Genomic DNA, 25,371 nt, shown 5'->3' with positions numbered 1-25,371 from the left:
GTCATCTGATTGGTGGGTCGCTGATCACGTGTCATTGAATTATTCGTCCCAACCCCAACCTCGTTTTCATGGTGTCGTGCAGTACGCTCCTACCACTATCTGCTCTCTTACTACTGGAATCGATTTTGAAAATAAAGTAATTAGCCCTGGGACGAGGTTGCCCCAATCCACGGTCCGGCCGTAGCACAAAAAAAGCTCTATCCACGGTTATCGTTTTCTCTTGCAAATCAACGCCAATGATAATGACGATTAACCTTGAATTATTAATAAGTCCAGCAGCAGCCCATGCAACGTTTAGAAAGTCCGTCCCGAATCCTGTAAACCAGGTACCAAATTATGTGCACGGTGGGTGAAGCCACGAGCACGGCGAAAATCATGACAACGGCCGATCCGACGGGCAGGCCGCCCCAGTCAAGGAAGTCTGGATAAATGGCTGTGACACCGTGTTCGTTTAGTCCACCTGCTGCATAATAGATGAGAGTGAAGATGAAGTACATCAGTGCGAAGGTTACAGGATAGACCAAGTGCAGGATCCGTGCTGGGACGGCACCCAGGATGACATCCAGCATGATGATGATGAAGTTCACGCCGTGGATGTGAAAGCTGTAAACGCTGAACGGCTCAACACCGGCTGGGTTGAAGACTTGACCCGGTATGAAGAAACTAAAGGAGACAAGAAGTCCTGAGGTACAGGCGATGGTGTGCAGGAACCAGGCTAACTTGAAGTACCACGGGAGCGCTTGGTGGGATTTCCGGCGAGATGGGGTGTCGTCGGACGACAGAGGAATCGTTCTGTCGGAATCAGGGTCGAGCTCAAGATCTGTCTCATCTCCTCCTATATAGAACAAAAGTAACAGTACAGGCCGCGCCTTTAACTGAAATCCACTTATATAGGCCATCAGCCTGGGGGTTTGGCCAGTATCAAATCAGGGCATAATTGATTATAGTGCGCATGCGCAAGGCATACCGCCCCTAGCGGTAACAAGCATTTTGATGGACATTTTGAAAAAAGGGTGATAACACCCAAAAAGCTGTCACCGCTGCAATGCTATCACATATTTTCCAACTCTGGAGGTGTATACCTTGCCAAAAATCGCTATGACGATATTCCCCTCATTTGATACCGGTGGCCAAAACAATTTTGGACCGAGGCTGATGGCCTAATATGAAACCGAACCGAAGTACACTTGTTATCTGAAATAAGACATCCCACGCTATCATTATTTTGTGGCTTAATAAGGTCCCTTTACCAAAGATTGTGAACATCCCACCATTTCGGTATTATTTGTGCGCCAGGAGTGTCACTATGTGACAGACATGGCGCATTACAAATCTCCAGTATTATTATTATTATTTATTCAGTACATTAACAACTGCTTTGTGTGCAGAGGTTAACTTTAAAAAAGTTTATCTCACAGCGGTTTCCGACGTAATCGAAAGTAATCTTTTAACGTTTTGGAGACAATTTTAACTTCTCAGGCTGATTCACCATTTTGAGTCTTGCAAGCATTGCGAACGTGATAGAAGACATTTCCTATCGCCATGGTGACTAGGTAGAGGAGGAGCACAAGATAAGACCAATTTGAAGCGTAGATGAGGAACTTGGCTTTCTTATCGGCATAGTAGTAGTAAGGTGGCTCCCCCCACTCGAGCACAGTCAAGACCAGCCAGACGGTGACATAGACGGCCAAGACAATGCGGTAGATACACCAGAGAATGGGCGCTAGAGGCCACTTAGCCTGCAGGGGGAAAAAGAGACTGATCACAATGAATGGTAACATGGTAACGCATAACAGCGGTACCCACTGCTATGTACATGTACATCAGATTCGAACCAGCCAACCGATCCCTTTAGTTCGGTGGTCGAGTGGTAAAACATCTGCCCTAGAAAGCAGGAGGTCGTGGGTTCGAGTCCCACCCGAGTGATTTTTTCCAACTTTCACTCGGGAGGTAACACACTGAGTATACAGTGTTTGAACGTTGGTGAAGGGCAAAACCTAATTTGATTTGATTTACATCACCCCGACGCAAAATTCCATCTTATAATGGTAAAAATCTTTGTGATTTTTTTGAAGAAATTCACATTCTCACATTGACATTTGGACCATGCATGTGCACGTGCATTTACTTGTGAATGATAAACCCACAGGAATCTGTGACAGCGTCAATTCAATGCGATTGCACGGAACACACCAAAGCAAATCGGTATAACTTGAACGTCTTACAAACAAAGAAACATCAATAAACCATCATCAAGATGCTAGAGATGAAACTTAATTCCAGGCCTACCTGTGGCTGACTAAATCTGTGGACAGACTCTCCACCGAAGCCTAAATTCAGACAAGCCAACCTGAAGCAGCTAGGCGCCATTTTATTGATAGATTTTGTGAGATAGTCCCTATTGAACAAGCTGTGCCTATTTTACCTATTTAGCAACGACAGTATATACACCGATATAGAATGCAAGTTCAGTGATACCGAACAATGATCCTTTTACAACGGGGAAATTCAATTCAATTCGTTCATTTTTTTAACAAAGAAGTGAATTTTTTAAGTAGGTGTAGATTAGAATGGCTTCACATTTTTTTGGCAAGCATGAGGGATATGCATGACTAGGTCAAATGCAAACCGGAAACACGGCAGGGCTGCAATGGCACTACACGTTCAATTCAGAGATGGCAAGATCACACAAAAGCTGGGCGTCTAACAGTCATCGGCGTATAGCTACGGTAGCATAAAATGGTACGACAGTAGAGCGCGTAATGAATATGTATGACTATGACGTCACTAGAAGCTCATGAGTAATATCACGCACGGTACTGATAGATATACATGTAGATGCACACTGTATGTGCTGCATCCCACTTACCGATGATATCACATTTAACAAGTCCTCTTTCTACTTGTCGCGCCGCCACCCTCTAGTGTCGTCCCACTTACCGATGATAGCACATTTAACAAGTCCTCTTTCTACTGTCGCGCCGCCACCCTCTAGTGTCGTCCCACTTACCGATGATATCACATTTAACAAGTCCTCTTTCTACTGTCGCGCCGCCACCCTCTACTGTTGCCCCACTTACCGATGATCATCAAGCGGGGCGACACGAGAGGGTGGCGGCGCGACAGTAGAAAGAGGACTTGTTAAATGTGATATCATCGGTAAGTGGGACGACTAGAGGGTGGCGGCGCGACAGTAGAAAGAGGACTTGTTAAATGTGATATCATCGGTAAGTGGGACGACACTAGAGGGTGGCGGCGCGACAGTAGAAAGAGGACTTGTTAAATGTGATATCATCGGTAAGTGGGACGACACTAGAGGGTGGCGGCGTGACAGTAGAGAAAGAGGACTTGTTAAATGTGATATCATCGGTAAGTGGGATGCAGTGCATACAGTGTGCATCTACATGTATATCTATCAGAACCAAGGTCAAAGGCCATCTGAGGTCAAGTTGTAAAATAGACTGGAACCAAACTTGGGTCATATAGCGGCAATATGGCAACCTTCATACTCCTTAAAGATTATCGCGAAAGCAGGCGCGACGCATTGTTCTAGAACCACCTTGTTTATTATACACTGCGTTGACCTTGTACGGACCTTGTACGAGCTGCATGTATTCTGCTTGCTAAGACTGATAACATTTTACGTGTTATATACAAAATTCATATACAATTGTATATGAATTTTGTCGATCCATATTTAGAATTTAATGCCAATTTTGGCGACAATTATATAAATAACGGGTTCAAATTCCATATTCTTTTTTTAGTGGCCCCTTCTAGGGGAAAAAAATCATATGTACATGTATATTATTTTGTATACGCATGTATTAGTTCTTTTTTTTTGGTTGGCAGTCCAATTAAATAAGATGTCTTCCACTTTATCGGCCACGTTCCTTGTATGTCTAACCGTCTTGTCTCCCTTGTTCTTGCTTCCGGCGCTATCCAGCGATGAGGGAAACGTACCAAGCGGAGAGAAGTACAAGTTCCTGTATTTCGCCTCCATTACCGGGGGAAGCCACTACTTCAACTTGGTCGCCTCAGGCCGGGCGCTAGCTCGTCAGGGTCACCGCGTGGTGTCCCTGGTCAGCAGCTCCAATCCCACCAGCCACTGGGAGAAAGACTCCGGTCTCTTCTCCTTCGTGGTCTTCAACTCGTCTTACACAAAGCAAAACCGGACCGACGTGTTTGACAATTTATCCAAAGTGGTACTGAGAGGCGGTCTGAATACGTTCTTCGGTCCCCTGTGGGAAGGCGGTGAGCTGGATGGCAGGCTGAATATTTTGACGATGATCCTTCGAGAATGCGACGACTTGTTTGGTGATTCATCCACCATGAAGCGGTTGCGAGAGGAGAAATTTGACATGCTGGTTGGGGATGACTTAATTCCTTGCAGCCCTCTGTTGGCTCAGGCTTTGAACATTCCTTTCGTCCTGAACTCGGTCTTATTCGCAGTTCCTTCCAGACACGGGCAATGGTAAATAATGTTTATTTCTATACTAAAGTGAAAGTTGAACAAACCCTATTTATGCACATACCGTCAGCGACACGGCGAAGTAACACCCAAGAAGACTCGAGTGCGTTCTATACGCGATCGAGCGTATTTTACAGAACCAAGTGATTTTCGTTTTCACGAAGTAACACTCGTGTAGACTGTGCGCTGACTCGGTCATTTTTCGTTTTTATGAAGTAATAGTCATCTTTATTTCACCAATTTGATGTCATTTTATTAAAATTGTTTGTAATCCTACAAGAATACGGATTAATTACTTTCCTGTCAAATTTTTTAATACGTTTTTATTCCAAATAGTATTTCGAATAGTGAAAACGAAAATCATTCGCGCCAGTGTCCAATGTGTGCTCGCACACTGTCTTGAGTGTTACTTCGTGAAACCAAAATTTCACGACGTAACACTGAAGTGGACTTGGGTGTTACTTCGTGATGTTGGTGATTACGATGAGTTCTGTCTGTGTGCTCTAACCTTGCATACTCTTTGTGGACCTGTGAACAAAAGAGGTCCACAGGATGCAGGAAGTGTAAACGTTTTGTGGACTTGCACACGTCCACACAAGGTTCACCCTCTCTGGAAAACAGGTTAGGAGACATCTCAGAGTTATCCTTCGCAAAATGAAAACACTCAATGAAATCATGATAAAACAATATTGAAAGAGTATTCACAGTGCAAGTAAAATGATTGTTTTCTCCGTTTTTTTCTTAAATACACGAATAAAAAGGAAGTCCACAGTAGGAAGGTAAGCATGTGTGTGTTTCCTGGCATTAACTTGTCTCGATGAGACTCAAGTGTCATTTTCATTTTTTCTCCAAGGTCCGGAATCCCAGTCGATCCCTCGTACATACCAGAACGCGTCATGGGGCTCACCGACAAAATGACGTTCCTTCAGCGAGTCCAGAACGTTTTAGCCCACTATTTCTATGGGATTCTCTATTTCCGTCTGGGCGTGAGTAAATTCGATGGTTATGATGATTTGAAGGCCAAGTACAACATCAAGCCGGAGGTGAGCACGTTGGAGTCCCATAAGCAGGCATTGCTTCACTTCATGCATGGCAGCTTTGGGTTGGAGTTTCCCCGTTCTATGAACCCGAATAACATCTATGTCCTCTATAACACCGGACCGAACGCCAATCACACGGTAGGCATAGTCATCAGCAATTGTAGTACAAAATGTTTGTGTTTATAGACTTTAAATTCAGCGAAATTACTCAAACCAGTAAATACGTTTAATATACCACAGAGGTAGGGTTTGACTGTGTCGAATGCAGCGGAAGAGACCCTTCCTTGAAATAAATGATTTTGTATTAAAGGTATATAAACTCCATTTGCCCCATGTAAATGATCCTGATGAAAAAAAACCCTTCAATATCATTCAGTCTTTTTAACAATAATGTTGACTGCTGTTTGATGTCAGACATGACTTTTCCTCAGATCGTTTTGGTGTGTGCCATACTTTCAGATTGACAAGAAGGTGGCCCAGTTTCTTGATGCTGCACCCGGTGGGGTAGTCCTGTTCTCCATTGGCTCGTTTGTGAAGATGTTGGGGAGTGAGCAAGCCAAAGTCTTCGCAGATGCCTTCGCTAGGCTACCGTACCGCGTGCTGTGGCAGTCTAGTGCTGACTTGACCAGACTTCATCTTGGCAAAAACATCATGGTTGCCAAATGGTTGCCAATGACAACAGTCATGGGTATGTCTTTTTTCTCCCTAAATACATGTATAGTTGCTTGTTGAATTATACCCTAGGCGGGGCACACCTACGACCGGCCGTCCTGCTATCACCTAAGACTAATGGGGCTCCTATACCCTAGGTCCTCCCTCTACTGAGACTGCAACCCTACTGTTCCACTTCAGTGGGCAGTAAGCTTGCTCTAGGATCCCAGCTACTTTAGTTCAGTCGGAAAAGGGGGGTATCGTGCACCCTCGGAAATCAATTTCTAATCAACGTGTCTAGGTCAGAAACAATGCGTAGAAAACGATTTGCTATGTTAAAAAATTCAAAAAATGTCCCACGTATTGTTTTTATGCAAATTAGTGCCGCCATTACCGAAAAATCTATTTTTAATTATATCTCAGCCAATATTGCTGATAACTGAACGAACTAGATGTCTAAACCCATGTTTTCAAGGTCAGAGATCACAATAAAACTATTCTGGAAGTGACCACATGTGTCTGTGGCATAGGAATATGCAAATTAGTGCCGCAAATACCGGAAAGTCATGTTTCTGGCATATCTCGGCCAATATAGCACATAACTACACCAGTAAGGTGTCTAAACCCATGTTTTGAGAGTCAGGTATCATTAAAAGACCATTCACGAAGTAACTATGCGTGTCCTTGGCAGGTAAATATGTAAATTCAAAAGTGTCGATTTATTGGAAATTTGATTTTTAGCCAATATCTCAGCCAATATTGCAGCTAATGTTGACAGAAGGGTTTTTGATAAGCAATAATGATCAAAGTTTATTTTAAGCCATCATATTTAAAATAAACTGTACTATTGGCTGAAATTGAATATAATATTGGCTAAAAATCATTTTTTTGATAAACCGGCAAATTAGAATTTACATATTTTCATGCCAAAGACACACATAGTTACTTCGTAAATGGTCTTCTAATGATACCTGACCCTCAAAACATGGGTTTAGACACCTTACTTGTGTAGTTATGTGCAATATTGGCCGAGATATTGGCTAAAAATCAAATATCTGATAAACCGACACTTAATATTTTGCATATTTTCATGCCAAAGACAAACATAGTTACTTCGTGAATGGTCTTCTAATGATACTTGACCATCAAAACATGGGTTTAGACACCTTACTGGTGTAGTCATGTGCTATATTGGCCGAGATATGCCAAAAACATGATGTTCCGGTATTAGCGGCACTAATTTGCATATTCCTATGCCACAGACACATGTGGTGACTTCCAAACTAGTTTTATTGTGATCTCTGACCTTGAAAACATGTGTTTAGACACCTAGTTCGTTCAGTTATCTGCAATATTGGCTGAGATATAATTAAAAATAGATTTTTCAGTAATGGCGGCACTAATTTGCATAAAAACAATACGTGGGACATTTTTTGAATTTTTTAACATAGCAAATCGTTTTCTACGCATTTTTTCTGACCTAGACACGTTGATTAGAAATTGATTTCCGAGGGTGCACGATACCCCCCTTTTCCGACTAAACTACTTGGCATCCACACAGGATGCAACTTCATCAATTTCGCTTTTGGTACTTTTGTGTTTACTTTCCTAGATTTAGGCACTCTCATGAAGATGGTCAGAGCATACTGATCGGAGGGTCGCGTTTATACCTCGGTTCTTTTCAGAACCATTCGCTTAGTTGAGAAATTATTTCCGCATGATGTTTCCGCAAAGATTTAATTCATTATGTTGAATTGTACTTCAGAGTTAAGGCGGCGAAAATAACTATTTTTGATCGGTTGAGATTTAAACGATCTTTAAAAAAAAAACTGGCCAAAATCCAAATAATAATTGACGATAGCAGGAATTTTTTTTAAGATAAAAAAAATCAACTGTAGAACGTGCCGTTTTGAGATCCGAGATGCCGGATAAATGATAACAATGCGTTTTTGTCTGTTTCCACAGAACATCCTAATGTCAGAGCGTATCTCACCCATGCTGCATCCTTCAGTACGAACGAGGCGATGTGGGCTGGCCTGCCAATGGTTGGACTGCCTCTCTATGAGGAACAGATGGACGACATGGTCCGTGTAGAGGCCCAAGGTGCTGGCTTGACGCTGGACATCGCTACACTCACACCGGAAACACTCAGCCGAACCATTCACAGAGTCATGACGGAGCCCAAGTAAGAAGTAGTAAACGTTACACTCCAGCATTAAAAAAAGGAAGTCATTTCCATTAAATTTTAAAGGAAACATGCAGTGGAAATTCGGCTCACCTTGTTTTTATGCATATTACTATGTGTTGCAGCAATACATACAAGATCTTAATTCTTGTTTTCATTGGAAGTGACAAGAAAGTTGTTATTTTTCAATTATTAGCAAAGCCTTTCATCAATACATGTAAGAGGGCGCTATTTTGCTTTTGTCACACAAGGAACTCGTTGTCAAAACCACAACTGCACAAAACAAATTTAAGTACACAAAAATGAAGAAAATTTTGCCACTACTTTTGTCCAAACAAGCTGTTTAACATGATAAACAGGTAAAAAGTGGAACTTGCTCCAAGAAAATGAAGAAAGGTTTGATATATATTTGTACACAAAGCTATGGAGACACTACTGTTCTGCCTTGAATGACATCACGCTTTGGCTCATGAATATGGAAAGTTTCATTAGAATAAAACTAAAATGTTTAAATTTCTCTCTTTTACTGCTACAAAGGAGGTAAAAAGTCATAGTTACATGGCAAGAAAGCAGTTTTAAATGTAATTAAGTCATTCCAATCCTATTACATGTTTCCTTTAAAACAATACAAATCGAATTGTTTAAAATGGTAACTTGCGACGCAACCTTTCTAGTTCAGCCTTTTCCCTTCCCATCTCGGTTTTTTCCACATCCTCACTAGCCAAGGCAGCATTACGTCTTAAGACCCTGGTAAGCCGACACCGAGTCTTTAGTATTTTGACACTCATCGTCAGCCAATCAGATTCTCTGCGAAGACTTCGTGACGTTTTTCTACGCACTGAATATTCCGATCTGGAATTACATGCAGGGTCATCTTAAGTTATGTTTTGACAGCTGTACTGATGTTTTTAGAGCATTGCGTTTCCAAACCGTCCTCTCACGATGGGTGCTTACCTGATCGTTTACACTTAGTGACCCTTTGATTTCTATTAACTTATTACGGTGGGTGATGTTCACGGTTAGATTTGAAGAGTGGTGCTTACTTGAACCTCTATGCAGACGTCTGCACTAGAAAGCAGGAGGTCGTGGGTTCGGGTCCCAACCAAGTGATTTTTTCCCCATTTTTCACTCGGGAGGTAACACACTGAGTATTCAGTGTATTATACGTCTGTGAAGGGCAAAGCCTAATATTGATGTACATCAGCCCGACGCAAATTCATCTTATGAATAAATTGAACCTGTCGAACCTTTTGGTGCGAAGCAGCCAGTGACAGAATTTCTACAGCATAAAATACCGTCTGTGCTTCACCATTGAAACAACATCCCTGGTCTTTAGACGTTTCTGTTTCATATATTATTTCGTTGTCACTTTAGACTAATTTTTTCTACACCCTTGTGTATAGATTCCGTAAAAACGCACAGCGCGTCTCCCAGATCATGCGCGATCTTCAGAACACGCCCAGCCCGGCTGACAACGTGGCCCGCTGGATCCTTCACGTCACCCGCTTCGGTGGGGCACACCTACGACCGGCCGTCCTGGACCTGAACTATATCCAGAGGAATCTTCTCGATGTCTACCTCTTTCTTGCCCTTGTGTTGATATCTGTTATCTTGGTGAACATGTCTGTGTGCTGTGTCTGTTTTAGGTGCATGTGTCGCAGAGGTAGTGGCGGCCATTTTAAGAGAGAGTAACTTAAAGAGAGAATGTTCACACATTGAATTCGTTCATTCCGTTTTGTTTACGTTCCGCTGAAACAATGTTCATGTAAGTAGTAGGCTACTTCTTAGAGTAAACCCAAAATACATGTACTTAATAAATTGATATGTTATTATTGATTCAGTTGGACTTAATATCTAGGAAACAATTTATAGCGATAATTACAAAAGCTTCTAATTATGTCCACTTCTCCTATAATGGAACTCGGATTTCGATAAATTATATTTCATATTAATATGACCATATTGGAAAGGAAATTAGTATTTTCGAGAAGGCATGGACAAATGATCGCGAAAACACGTACTGCACGTTGTGAATAATAACACCAAGTACACGATAAAAATCCATTACTAGCCAATTGCGGTATCGAATCAGGATGCAGGAAGAAAGTTTCCTATCCAGGGTTTACTATTGGAAACCAGGTTGGAAATAAAGTAACCCCTAGTCACCCCTAGTCTGGTTCCCAGACCAAAAGATTCTGACTATTCCTGATGAATCTTGGGTCCGGTAACCTCCGGTAATACATTGTATTACAATTAACGTCACGTGACTAAAACGGGAGGAATTCCTCCTTTTCCCGAAAATTTCCGAAGTTTGCCGAAGTCGTTTCGTCGACAATCGGATAGCGCTCGAGTATTTCCGAGTATATAATATAGGTTTAATTGACTGCTAATTGCATATTAATTTTATTTTAAATCAGTTGATAATTAATATTCATTGCGTTCATTTAGAAAACTTGAAATTCAACGACGATTTTGGGCATCAAATATACTTGGATCGTATGGGCGAACTTTTTGCTGCGTCATGTACAATTTTGAATTTGACGACCGTTACCGAGATTTTTCCAAAACTCGGTCTTCATTCGGCTCCGCCTGCTAACAGTGCTATTCGGGTGCCTAATTTTGAAGATTCCAGATCAACATTGTTATTGGTCAATGTTATCTTACAGAAACATCAAACTGTAATATCATAACTGTATGATATTACGAAGCAAGTGATTTATTTAAAAAATTGATCAGAACATTAAAAGCTACAAGCGATAGAGCAAAATTGGAAACGAAGCCGAGCTTTGAAAAAGGGCCATCAATGTCGTCATGTTTATTTTTAGCTACGGAGGCTGCCTGACCTAAGATTCATCAGGAATAGTCAGAATCTTTTGGTCTGGGAACCAGACTAGGTCACCCCCAACTGTACTTGCTTTATCGGTGAGGTGGTACTTGTGAACGGAGACGATGGCGAAAGCATTGTGCTAGCTATTGTTCAGATAATCCGTCACAGAGTAGCTGTATGTGCATGTCGCGTGCACGGCGGATTCGTAAATTGTTATACTTTACCCATCCAAAACGCATGGCCGATCTTTTAGCCGTCATCAGAAACTGTACAACTGTAGGTAGACACTCATGAAGAAACTCGTAAATTGGTACGTGCTTCTTCTGTTTTCAAGTAAAGTTAATAAAAGTAGATAATAATGTTCATCTTTCTAAAAGATGGATACCCATCAAGCTCTTCAACAAATGGATTTTTTCTCTTATTCCATTTTCAATTGGTATGTTTGTTTAAACGGGAAAAAACACCTACTTTATTCCGATTTGGGCGTCTGTAACCCTCTGAAAAAGGGCTTTCATATTGCGCATGACCCGCCCAGTGAGAGCCGAATTATTGTCTGGCAGCCAAAAATTCGAAGTTTGTGAAGAACTAATTTAATAACAAGGCCTTAACGTTGGTGGAGTTTTGTTGTTCAATGTCTCATTCATTGTGAATAACTTTTATATTGCTAGGAAAATAGCACTTGAAAAAAAAAAATCTATTTTCCGAGGTGAAACTCCAAAATAGCACTAGACTTTTTGACAAGTCGTTAGATAGTCGTATTTTGTTCGTGAACTTAAGTCGAACGTGCAATTTGTGTAAAAGTCGTCGTTCGGGGCAGCAAACAAAACATAGTAAATCGTGACGTAATAAACAGGACTCCCTGTGCAGCGTAGTATAAGGTAGCAGACCAGTAAATAAACTTCCATAGACCCCAATGGTAAATGCTCCCAATTCAGAAATTCGGGGAAAATACTCACAACTCTCCAAGGTGTTCGAGACCCACATCAAATTACAACTTATTTCATCATCTTTCATTTTCTTTTCAATTTTCGGGGGGGGGGGGGGGGTCAAGTGATGACTTTTAGGAGAAATTTCCATGTGAAGATGATCACCCCTGAAAATAGTCCTGAAGCCCATCGCCATTTTGAAAAACAATGCCTACACTCCATTGCAAAATAGAGCGCTTTTTGGGTCCAAATTACATCCAAATTACACAGAACTGCAAGCTCCCAGTCCTGTGCACGGCTTCCACCCATATTGTTTTACAAACCCTCAAGTTCATGGCCCACAGCATGCTCAAATACTGAAGATTTTGAGGGCATGCAAATCGTGATTTGGCCGGCGTAGGCAATTTCGGACCAACCTCGTCCCCAGGGTGTCGAGCAGTACGCGCCCACCACTACCTGCTCTCTCACCCTGGTATTGGATCATTTGCATGTGCAAGATTTTTGCACACGTATGCAAATGAGGAACAGTCTGGTGCCTGGATATGCGTTACACATTAGCGTTTGTTTTTGTATGCAGTGTCTGGGGTAAACACAGAGTCGATTCGTAGAAGCGCGAGCACGGCGTGAGTTACGAAAACACGATTTTTGAAATCAAACTGTTACGATCTTATCCAGACAACATGCAGTATCATATTTCACATTAATATGGGCAAATTGGAAAGGAAATTAGTATTTTCGAGAAGGCGTGGACGAATGATCGCGAAAACACGTACTGCACGTTGTGATTAATAGCACCAAGTCCACGATAAAAATCCATTACTAGCCAATTGCGGTATCCAATCAGGATACAGGAAGAAAGTTTCCTATCCAGGGTTTACTATTGGAAACCAGGTTGGAAATAAAGTAAGCACTGGGGACGAGGTTGATTTCGGACCGATTTACTGGTCTGCACCAGTGGTCTGCACCCATAAACGTGTCCTGTTTATTACGTCACGATTTACTATGTTTTGTTTGCTGCCTCCAACGACGACTTTTACACAAATTGCACGTTCGGGTCGAAACAGGACCTGAAAAACAGCTACCGTTATCAAGTAAGCAACAATTTGTCTTGTTGTTTTTATATTCAGAAACCAGTACATGTACAGCTTATTTTGATTCTAGTGGAAGTGTGCATCCTATTAAGAATTATGACAATGGATATTAAGATCGTCAATTACTTCACCGACGGAAGGGCATCTGAACAATTTGTTGCCATTGTATCACAGAATCGGAGTTCCTACGGACAACCTTCCAAGTGGAGAAAATGCACGTGAAGACACACTCACGGAATGGGACCGCTTAAGAAGTTATGAAGATTTAAACAAGTTGATAACAGAACCGTGTAGTTATAAGGTCCAAGTATATGACAGAGATGACATTCTTGCTAACAAGAGAATAAAACTCAAACTCCTAGTGGACAATGCAAAAAGAGGTCCAACTCTTCGTGCTGACGTGCAGTGCGGCAATAACTGAATTGTTGAAGTCACAATTGCTGACGGCCAAAATAAGTACGAAGGAATGGATGCTGTCGTCTTTCATTTAAATAGAGAAATCACTCCAAATCCTGCGCCTCCGTCCGACATGAACCCCAACGTGTTATTTTGTCAGTTTTACATTTTTTTTCTGTTGTTAAAGGTACAGTTTCTGCAGCTATCCGAAAAGTTACTGACGAAATTATTGTTAAAAAGCATACTTGGTTTAAAGATAGTAATGACACTTGCCTCCCTGTGTAACTAATCTTTCTGGCATGCTGCCAGATACGCTATGATACGGTCTCATTGTGACATTTTTGCCCGTTCAGAACACTTGACAGTTTAACCTCTCGTTTGGACAATTCAATAGTGTACAAATTTAAAGTTATGAGTAGATTTTTAAAATAAAGTGGATTTTAATCAGTAAGTAACTATAACGACTTAAGGAAGACAAAGAAGAAAACATAATTCATCAAGTTGTCACTGTAGTAGAAATCAGTTGGAAAACACCATGGTATATCAGACGTACTTGGAAATAAACTACATATCTATTTCAATAAAAATACAAATGATCAGCTCCAAAATTATATAGGGGGCCTACGTGTTTTATTTCATGCATTTGGAAATGTTTTGAAGTTGTTTCATTTGAGGTTTATAATTCCATGGAATCGCCCAAACATTTTGCCAAAACAATTAACTTTAAAAAGATTGACAGAGAACAGAGGTCTGATATGTTTCACCTTCCATTTACTCTGTACATCCACCGCCCTCCACTCCGGTGACAGATCTCTCTTGCATTTTTTGTGTGTGAAGGAAACGCCAGGCATGGGCCTTATTCCGAGTTGGCCATTTTTGTCGAGTTCACTTTTAATGCATTTTATTGTTAACTGTTGAATGGGATGACGCCAGACTATTTATGCAGGCAAATTGCAGCCTTTATTTTACCGTCATTTTGTTTTTGAATATGGCTTTGGCTTTTAACATTAGGCCAAAAAAAATAAGTCGGTCTCTGGTCAGCGCGCGTCGATTTTAATCATGCGCGTCGACCTTTTATTTTTCCAAAATGTTCCGCGGTAGCTCCAACAGCGCCCTCTATTTCCGCACCTCCTCAATTTTTTTTTTTACCAAAGAGCACCAAGGAATGGGAAATTGCACCAAGGCAAATGATCGAAAGCACCAAGGCAAATTATGGAGGACACCAATGTAAATGAGGACACCAAAAAAGCAAAATAGTACCCACCTTGTCTGTACAATCCAAGCTTGAAGAAAAAAAAAAAAAAAAAAAAAAAAAAAAAAAAAAACAAAAAAAAACGCGTGGCCGCGTCAATTCCGGAACTTTGGTCTGACCAGAGACCGAATATTTTTTTATTTTGGCCTTAGGGAATGTTTATATGATTCATTGAAGCAGACTGGAATTTATTACTAAAAAAGTTGCTTTCATTTTTTTTGCAAGTTTACAAAAAAAAGATTTTACCTCACTTTCAATTCAATATGGCCGACTCGTGAATAAGGCTCATTGTGTTCGCTCAACCTCACCGCCATAATTTATAAACCGTGCGCAGGCGCGCGCATGCGTAAGTACTCTCAGTCACTGGTTAAGTAAAATTTACAAACAAATTAGAGGTCACTGGTACCAGTTTAGAACTCGACATATTTTAAGCTGACGCCACTCCTAAATTAGTAAGTTGCAACAAATTAGCATGAAGTAGCAACGTAAAAGCATACCTTAACGGTAATTATAACATTTTGCAAACATAAGAATAACGAATAATGAATAATAGTCTCACGCATCCTTTGAACTTATGGCACCTGCTGCACTGTCATTTTCAAGAAAAGTGAAAATTTTGTAGCAATTTCCAACGATGGTCGGCTGAATCTCGTTGGAAAAACTGTTTTTGTTTTTGTTTTGTTTTTTAGAATACTGACCCCAATTTATCAAATTTAGTTAGTCCAAATTTGTGTTTGCAATCGGTTACACATCCGTGAACGGGTGTCAGTTAGTCTGGTTCCTAGACCTGACAATTTCCCAACATCTATAAAGTGTTCCGTTTCGTCTGAAGTAGGGCCAGGGAACCAGACAACAAGGACAGCATTTTTTTTTGGTTTTTCCAAAAACGTGAAATAGGTCAGTATATATTTGCTATGAAATACCAACCCCCAAATCCATAAATTCCTGAAAAAAACAGCACTGCAGGCAGATATTGTCTACATGTACGTTACAGCTTAATTCATAAATACATCAGACAGTTTACGCATTCCTATTGGTCGAGAACCCGTCACGTGGCCGGTCTTAAACGGATGATAAAGACATGGCTAGCTGGTCTTAAACGCTTTTCCAGTGTCACATGAAATTTGGACTCCTATGAAATCCGGTGCCTTTTAACGTTTCATTGGCTGAACGTTCAAATTCCTCCCGTATGCATGCGCAATGTACTACCAGTGAATCAGTATTTCATGGTCCAAAATTCACACTTCACCAGCCCAGCTGCGTTTTGCGCGACATCGCGCAGTACGCGCGACGTGCACGCCAATTGTCCCTATCAGGTAACAAGTTGTGGAGGGCATTCCATATTATAGTCAGAGGGGTGTTTCGTAAAACATGATGTAAAATTGTTGAACAAAATGGTTGGCAACGTCTAGTTTTTGACATTTTTTTTTAAATTTTGGACCGAAAAGGTATTTATGAATGGGAATAAAATGTGTGTTCGGTCGGTATTAAACACTCTGTTTAAGACCGGTTTGAGTCTGGATGGGCGATAATTACCCGAGGCGAAACCGGTCTTAAACAGAGTGTTATAATACCTCACAAACACACATTTATTCCCTTATTAATTAGGCATGCAATAATAATCAAGCCACAACGCAAGGCTTCAGAAGATTTGTACGGTGTTTTGTTAATTTTTAGTGGCAGACAATGGAATTTAGGAGGAAATCAGCTGATTTGAAAAAAATTGAAATGCCAGATTATTTTAGATTAAAACCTAGGTTTCAGTTTAAGCTTGATGTCGTTGGTTGCCTTGTAAACCAACTGCAATCTGGCGGTCACTTTGTGGTCGGGATCCAACTCGATGTGAAATCTTCTCAGAACTCGTGCTAGTATCACCTTCTCCTCATTCAGGGCAAAGTTCTGTCCAATGCAGTTCCTAAACAGTAAAACAATCAATTAATTTATAAGGATGCAAAATGTATATGGCAGGTCTCCGTCTTCAAAACTCTCCTGACAAAAACAATCATCAACACTTCACCACGAAGGGAGGGTGGCTATGCCTGCTGGTGTGTGTTGGGGGATTAAGGGACACAACCCCATCAATCATTTACCTTGGACCTGCCGAAAATGGCAAGTAAGCGAAGGGATCCATATTCTTGATATTTTCCGGTGCGAAACGATCTGGTATGAACTCCTGTATAAATGGAAATGAAAAAAAAATGTGAGTATAAGTAATATGAAATGACCTGGTTGTAAAAACAGAACTTAATGGAGTGTGATTTGAAATCCACAAAATGGAGTGAGTGTAAAACGGATTATTGTCGTGACTTACCATGCAATTCGGCCAAATCTCTGGATTGTGGTGGAGAGCGTAGATGTTCATATTTATCAACGCGCCTTTAGGAATCAGCCTGTCGTGGACCATGATGTCTTTCTCTGCAACAATACGCTGGATCATTGGTACTGGAGGGTAGAGTCGCATGGCCTCCTTGAGACACAGAATCAAGTAGTTGAACTTGCCAAGGTCCTCCCTAAATAGCAAGAGGCAAACACTCACGACTATTAGAGGTGTAGAAAACAGTAAATTGCTGCAGTTGCTCAACTTAGGCTTTTGTGGTAAAGACAGAGAGCTGAAACACGGCAATGGCCCAAGTAGACCTACCATTGAATTTCCTCTGATTCCCTGCCTTCCATCACTTCATCAATTTCCTCCTGGACTTTCCTCTGATGTTCAGGGTTGGTTGCCATGGCATACAGCATCCAGGTCAGGCTGCTGGCCGTGGTGTCGTGACCCTCGAAGAGAAAAGTGTCCACCTCGTTACGGATCTCTAGATCCGTCAGTCCCTTGCCGTCTTCGTCTCGAGCAGCCAGCAAGATGCCCAAGAAATCCCGGGGCTGGTCTTTAGATTTCACGGGCTCAGAATCCGTCTCTTTCTCTCTCTAACAACAAACGATTGGAAGTAAGGTCACTTGATTGAACCCAAAATGTTTGCTCGCCTTTTCCAAACAAAAACCCCTCAAAATGTCCTGTAAAAAATATATTCAGCCCATCGAACACAAGGGGAAAAAATACAAAGACGACTTTGCTCACCAGTTTGTCTCGCCGTTCTTTGATCACCTTATCGGCGATCTCGTGCACAAAGTCTACATTTTTGAGAAATGTTTTCCCAGCTGCAGTCCTATGAAATATGAAATCTGGATGAAGAAGAGGATTGCTAGAAAAAGAGAGGAAAACGAAGTAGGTCAACAAAGAACTGGTCAGGATCAGTCTTTTGCAGTTAGAAGATGGCTCCTAGAGCGAAACTCACTGCATGCATGAACAGAAACATACCAATTAATATAGGATGTTGTACAATTTGTATTCTGTTGTGCATGTGACAACAGCATTTGATTACGCTTGGAGAAACATTAAAGATTCTTTGTATACTTATTTTAATAAAAACTTCACTCTATGTAGTCATGATCGTGTTTTGATAGACAATTCTTGCACGATTGAAATGAGCAGGGGAACCCGTTTTGAGAGTACATGTATTATTAAAAGTTATAACAAGCACTTACAATACTCGATCTCTGCTGGCAAGAGCAATTGCATTCACCGCAGTAACATACGGGTGACTGTCTCTGCACATAACAAACAATTGAAAAACTATGTTACATGAATTTCAATATGAATATAGTAAATTGGATAATATGATTTCGAAAACTAGCGCTAAGTAATTGTCCAGTGAAGTAAATTATTACTAGGAGTTGCCATCACTTTTGAATATTTTGAAGTGATACATTCACATCGACGGATGAAACTTCATACAGGAAGTGATGAAAAATTATTGTAAGATGTAAAAAAAAAAGAAAAAAAAAGAATTTTCCTAAATAATTATCAATGAACATGAGATGCTATATCGACAGACATAGGCTTACCCGCTTATTTGGCAGCCGGATTCATAAGAAAAAGCACACTTGAGCAAGATATCCAACGTACACAGACTGAAGTTCTCTGTCACCACTAAACTTTCACCACTTGCTGTCACTCATCTTGTTCTGTAGACAACAGAATCAATTCGGAAGAACAGAAAACCTTCAAAATGTTGATCCCTACCATTCAGATGAATGGGTATATGTATCTTGATAAAAGTCTTTTTGGAAGTATTTACCTGAAATAAGTTTAAAATGGCTTGCAGAATTCGTACAATGTTTTATTAATCTTGAGATGCTAGCAACAACTTTAGCAGTATATGATTAATATCGTTCCCCGCGCTACTGCGTAAAATTATTCTAAATATGTATAAATGTTGATATTCACCAGCAAGATGTCGGTAGCTTTGTTGTAGATTGTCATGTACGTCTTGAGGATATCAAAGTGGAATGCGTGGGTAATGAGGCGGCGATTGCGAAACCAGGTATCTCCACTAGCAAGAAGCAGACCATACCCCAGCCAAGGCAGAAGAAAACGGTAACCAGAACTTAATGCCGTAGTAGGCTTGGGATCTGTAGGGATTTGAAGGAAAGATGGGTAGATTATAAAACAATACGGTTTCTAAACAAAATTGTTCAGAAAACTGTTTGCGTATAACAAATCAAAGTTGGATCCTTTGATTTTTGTACAATTTGTTGTCCTCAACTTTGATTCGACAAAATTTCTCAAAATCTGTTGAAGTTTGAGCTCAGTGCATGATTGAGAAAACAGAGAAAACGTCTATGCACTTAAAAAAAACTGCATCCGCCGGCACATATTCCTTAAACCATTTTCAATGATAGTTTTCTTTCGAATGACTTTCATATCAGGCGGAATATTTCTCAGGGTACTAGGGTACCAGTCCTATCTTCACCGTGAGCAAGGGTGTTAAATAGTGGTACATGTATACCGTTTCCGTGTGATTTCATAGGTTCCTATACTTGTAATTTGTAGATTTCTTTTCAGTTGAGGACGAAAGTGCTCACAATCTAAAGACGAATGCTTATAAGAACTAACCTGATTGCTGTGCTTGCTGTATATTTCGAGAAAAAGATTTCGATAAAGTTGCCGAGCCATATTTTGAGTAACCTTTTCACAATTGATGTAACTCGGTCGGTTACTTTTTGGATAGCTTCAAAATGGTTTACTCTACCTTTAAACTATGCCACGACAGCGGCTTCAGGAATCGTTGATTTGATAAAAATGAGATCGTGTCACGTCACCTATAATGATACTCTACATTGTCACATTCCACCTATCTGTGACCTATTGCTATAGACTTTGTGCAAAAGGAAGTGGAACCAGACTATTTTTCCTTCCAGCCTCAACTCGTTTAAGTTGATTTGAATGGGACAAATCAAGAGGGCCGCAACGTGGTCTATATACCTACCTCTTCCCCTCATTACTGCCCGCATTATATCAGGATGGTTGGCTGTCACACCAATAGCCAGAGGCCCGTGAAACCAGCGAAATCCACGGGGGAATTTAGCATCCATTTCCCGCCACAATTTCAACTCTTCCTTGGAACCGGCTTCTCGAACCTTGGGATTATTCATAGGGTGCTACAAAAGCGTAAAGATAATTAGCTTGACAATTAATTTTAGTTAATATTGTAAGCATTTTACTATAAATTCAGAAAAAAATATATGCTTCGGTTCCCAAGAACACTAATTCATCACCAAGGATCATTCCCATGGTTTGTGCAATAATTTTTTCTTAGGTACGCATTGTCTAACTTTCTACTCTTCATGTATGAAAACTATATGACGTTCCTTTTCGTTTAATTTTATTTGAAAAGTGCACTAAGTTTTCTTTACTTATTTTCCCCCATGCTTTTCCTAACAACTGAGGGCACTGTTACAGTGATCATGGTTTAACAAACTGCTACTAGTACCCAACAACTAATCACTCCCCCCCCCCCCCTCAGAAAAAAAAATATCCAAAATGCTGGCGAATGATGGTGCTGAATAGCTGTAATATTGAAGTTTTTGTCTAAAAAATGACATCGCTCTTTTGCTCATGAATATGGAAATTCACATTAGCATTCAAAGGTGCATTTTCAAGGTTTGCACTAAAAAGGTTACATTCACATCAACAAAATAAGCAAAGCTTAGTACAGCTGTTCTCAAAGCTCATAAAATTATATTCAAATTATTGATCCAGCATTACCCTTCAACTACCGCACGGTAACTTGCTCGGCAATAAGCCAAATTTAGCCCATTCATTGGCGTAGCAGGGTAATCCTATATACGATCGTGATGGCACTTCTCGAACTTAAATCTCGCTTACAAAACTGTACTATTCTGTCTGGGTTACCATGAAACGAATCTCTCACCTGGTGAAGATTACCGTAAAACCAGTGGTCTGGCAGTCCCGGCCAGTGTTTTATTAAAATTCCTCGAATTCTGCACTGTGATTGAACATAACGCACCAAGACACAGACTGCATACGATAATGCTGCAACCAAGCCAAGACTCAGAATAGACGCTAGCTCAGCCATGTTGGCCTGTTATAGTAATATAGTTTCTGTAGATAAAAATGGTGTGTGTAAACGTCCGCCTTTCGTAATGTGCTACTGTGATATTCAGCAAAACATTTGAAAATCTGATACGATGTAAACATCAAACAGCCGAGCACGTGTCTTCAGTAAATCATCAACGGTTTATGCAAAAAAATACGACTACGTGAAGTATAGAGACTAGACGTAGTAGCGCTGTCCGGCGTCCCTTTATGACACGGCCTTGGACTTGAGTTCAAGTCTAAAAATAACCCGGTGTCCTATGAAAATCGACTCCGATGAAAATCTTTTCCCTATTATTGGTTAATCCCGCGCGTGACAGGTCACTCTTCTATAAATAGGTCTATTTATAGGTTATTATCATGATTACGCATGCGCAATACTACCAACGAGTCCATAATGGAGTGGGATATTCATACTACACCTGTTTTATTAGCATTGGCGTGCTTTGCGCATGCGCAAGCTGAAACGCGTTTTCTCTTGTCCAACCACATGAACCAGGGCCTGCGTATCTACATTGTAGAGTGGGTTGCAACCTCGTGCCCAGGGTGCCGAGCAGTAAGCGCCCACCACTACTTGCTCTCGCACCCTGGTATTGAATCATTTGCATGTGCAAGATTTTTGAACACTGATTCAAATGAGGAATAGCCTGGGGCCTCCATAATAATGCGTCACATAAGCGCTTGTTTTTGTATGCGGTGTCTGGGGGTAAAACAACATCAATTCGTTGAGACGTGAGCATATGGCGTGAGTTACCAAAACACATATTTTTTTTCAAAATTATAATGTTACAATCTTATCTAGACAATATGCAGTATCACATTAATTTTCATCAGTGAATAAATTGGAAAATAAATGATTATTTTTAAGAAGGTGTGGATGTAATAATTACAATGAATGTGAAAACACGTAATGCACGTTGGAAAAAACAACACCAAGTACACGATATAAATCCATTATGGTATCGAATCATGATACAGGACGAAAGTTTACTCAGGGTTTACTATTGGAAACGTGGTTGGAAATAAAGTAAGCACTGGCGACGAGTTGAGTGGGTTGGGGGTTGCAAGTTTGCAATATACAATTAAATAATAAATAACAAGCAATTTAAGTCTCACTGTTTAAATTTCGGGTTTTTCCTTGTGTACTTAATCGAGTTTATTGTCTGGAAAAGGTTTTCCTCAAAATAGTCAATACATACAAGAAATGGTGTAAACAAAAAGTACCAGTTCATTCATTGATTTGATGAATTTATTTTTTCTTTCTCGTTTTTTGGTCTTTCTTCTTTTTCTATTTTTTACTATGTTTACACGAATACAATGTGAGTGTATACCACTCGGTAAAGAAAATTACCAATCACACATCACGCACCCTAACATGAATATTTATCACTCTGTGTGGATGGAAGACAGTACTTAGTGGGTTTTTGTAGTGTTTTCCCTTCAATTAAACTTATCCCAACCAACAAACAATATTTGATGAAAATGGACATGGGTGTTCGAACCACACATTTTGCGATCCACTGTGTTCATTCCACTATCCACTAGGCCACTGTGGCAGCTCGACGAAAGCCGTTCTTTGAATGCTTTATTGTACATGCATGACTGAGTGATATCAATGGTGTGACGTTATAGTTTTTTCTTTTGTATAGACATAGAAACATCGATTAAACATCGTCATGATTATTGACGATGTGTGCTGCAAATATAAGCGCCGCAGCTCGTTGACAGACACGTGATGGCTGCTGGGATTTCTGGAATGAGCAATACTACAATAAAGTGACGCTTGGCGGGGGCATGCGCGTGCGCATTGTAGGCCAGGCATACATGTACACGTACGTACTCTGTGTAATTATTCAACCCTTAAGTTCCTACTTTTTTCCGCCATCATTTCCGCTTGGAACCGTGGACACGCTGTTGTGTTTTCAAATTCATCGGATTGGAAACTCCACTATCCCGTACGAGGCAATAGCCAAGTCGTGTTCCTCCACGGTCATATGTACATGTAGTTTCTATTGCTTCCATTGATGTCTTCAACCACTCACAATGAATGGTTTACATTATTTGTTGGCATGATTGGTGAGTGATAATTTTGTTTTCCCCTTAAAAAATCACAAAATATGGACACACGAGGGGTTATTGACACATCTTACGCCAGTGACTAGGTGGTAGGGTGGAACTATTTGTTCAATTGTTAGCTTCATTATTATGCACCACAATCTTGCGAACAATTAGGCCTATAACAACATAAAAAAACCAATGAAGTGCCGCGCCCCTAACCTTTTCGATATTCACAATGCATCTTGGGATTGGATGACAAACACACCAGGCAATTTGTGCACAAACCTATGGGGCCGAGTACCAGTTACAACTTTCATTTTATTCCTCGTTTTACATCAAGAAATTAATGATTATTTGTTCACACATTTTTGCACTGGTAATTTGACATATAATCGTTAAGGAAAAAAAATCATTTTAAAGCCTAATGAAGAACATTTCTGGGAATCCCTTTTTAATTTAGAGACCAGAGACCAGTTTCATGAACATTGATATATTAGGCCTTCTCATTATGACCAATCAGAATCAAGATGTGAACTCATACCCCCAACACTGACCAATCGCAATGGCCTTGATCACTTAATCTTGGAGAAAGTATGAAGTAACATTATTTTAAAGGGCTCATAAACGTATTTTTTTTTCAATGTAATCCCTGAAAATGCACCTTTGTATCCCTTTAACCTTATTTTCAATTTTCATTTTGCCATTTTCAAGGGTATTCATCTGCCTTTTTGGTTTTTATGCTAATGCGAATTTCCATATTCATGAGCAAAAATGTGATGTTATATCAGGCAGAAACCTCAATGTTGCAATTAGTTTATGCAAAAAAAAATTATGGATATTTCGCTGCCGTAAACTTTCTTTTCATTATTGATTCGTTGTTTTGTTAGTTCATGGCAGTAAGCCAATGCAGTCTAGTGGTTGTGAAGGGCTAAAGGTTGCGTAACAATTTATTTTGAATGAAACTACATGTACACAGACATGTTCACGCAGGCGGGCGAAATCTTTGAAAATTAATTTCTCCCAATTGGAAGACCGTATCTTCATGCAACTTTAAGGATTTATTTCCCTTATAATGATCCAATTAGCATGTGCTAAAAATCGTTGTGATATGTTCATTACTTTTCATTGAAATTGGAATAATAGGTCTGGCTACGTGAATTTTTTGAAAGTTGTAACACTGACGTTTGCCGTTTTGACGATGTGACACATCCGTCCAAAGCTGAGATTTTCTGAAATCTGAGATTTTTGAATAATCTAACATTTTATGATATCCTTTACATAATTAACAAATTTCGAGACACATTCCATCGTTTGTTAATTACGCTAATTGCACAAAGTGTTGAAAGTGCTGCACACTAAGTATTTCGTTTTGACGAAGTGACGGTGTAGCGTGAATATCCGATTCCATAAAATGTGGACTCATTGGTAGTATTGCGCACGCGTGAGTACGATACGATGCTATTTTTAGGATCGTTTCGGGAGAGTGACCTGTCACGTGCGCGGGATTAACCAATAATAGGGGAAAAGGGGTCCGATTTCATAGGAGTCGAATTTTCATGTGACAACGGATCTCTATGATTGTGTCACTTAGACTCATTGATTTTACACGTGTGCTATATTTAGAAATATGAAGCCTCCAAGATTTGCGTTTTGATGAAGTGACGTATCTGCGTTCTAAAATGTATCAATTTTATATACGGGCATGCGCTGTGTACAAATACACAACCTCGTTCCCCATGGGTACGATCTTGCTGCGCCATCCCATCATGCTTTGCGCAATCTTAACAACGCGCACGTGCCCATGGAGTCGAGGCTGACAAATACATGCCTCATTTTTGTGAAGAAGCAGATTTTCCGTTTTGACGAAGTGACGGATATCTTTAGTAATTGATATCTTCTAATTAAACACGATTTTATGAATAGAGAGAATTGTTTTTGGCTATTTAAGTCCTGGGCTATTGTCTCAGTTATATATTTTTCAATTCTGGGGGAGAAAATGCAAATTGAAAAATCCACCAACTTC

The 25,371-nt window shown here is 40.3% G+C and overlaps 2 protein-coding genes, 1 non-coding gene and 1 pseudogene across 3 annotated transcripts; 2 read left to right on the top strand and 2 right to left on the bottom strand.

The window, feature by feature from the left end:
• Window positions 1-263: 263 nt before the first annotated feature.
• LOC119736478 (protein rolling stone-like) lies at window positions 264-2,370 on the bottom strand. Its single transcript, XM_038210494.1, has 3 exons — window positions 2,290-2,370; window positions 1,490-1,739; window positions 264-835 (listed from the first exon to the last, which is right to left on the bottom strand). The coding sequence occupies exons 1-3, from the start codon at window positions 2,368-2,370 to the stop codon at window positions 264-266; spliced, it is 903 nt and encodes a 300-aa protein (XP_038066422.1).
• Trnas-aga lies at window positions 1,854-1,926 on the top strand. The gene has a single exon. It is a non-coding gene; the product is annotated as a tRNA-Ser (tRNA).
• A 1,496-nt stretch (window positions 2,371-3,866) lies between the features above and the next one.
• On the top strand, window positions 3,867-10,039 carry LOC119736477 (annotated as a pseudogene).
• A 6,507-nt stretch (window positions 10,040-16,546) lies between these two features.
• On the bottom strand, window positions 16,547-21,270 carry LOC119736476 (cytochrome P450 4F2-like). The gene is made up of 11 exons (XM_038210493.1): window positions 21,106-21,270; window positions 20,161-20,332; window positions 19,119-19,303; window positions 18,834-18,856; window positions 18,737-18,802; window positions 18,377-18,439; window positions 17,910-18,033; window positions 17,481-17,758; window positions 17,151-17,349; window positions 16,930-17,012; window positions 16,547-16,754 (listed from the first exon to the last, which is right to left on the bottom strand). Exons 1-11 carry the CDS (start codon window positions 21,268-21,270, stop codon window positions 16,586-16,588), a joined length of 1,527 nt encoding a protein of 508 aa, XP_038066421.1. The 3' UTR covers window positions 16,547-16,585.
• Between the last annotated feature and the right edge of the window lie 4,101 nt (window positions 21,271-25,371).

The sequence above is a fragment of the Patiria miniata genome, unplaced genomic scaffold (assembly GCF_015706575.1).
Source record: "Patiria miniata isolate m_02_andy unplaced genomic scaffold, ASM1570657v1 HiC_scaffold_3, whole genome shotgun sequence".
Taxonomy (NCBI): Eukaryota; Metazoa; Echinodermata; class Asteroidea; order Valvatida; family Asterinidae; genus Patiria; species Patiria miniata.
The sequence above is the reverse complement of the archived record's forward strand: the minus strand, read 5'-3'. Positions and strand labels throughout refer to the sequence as shown.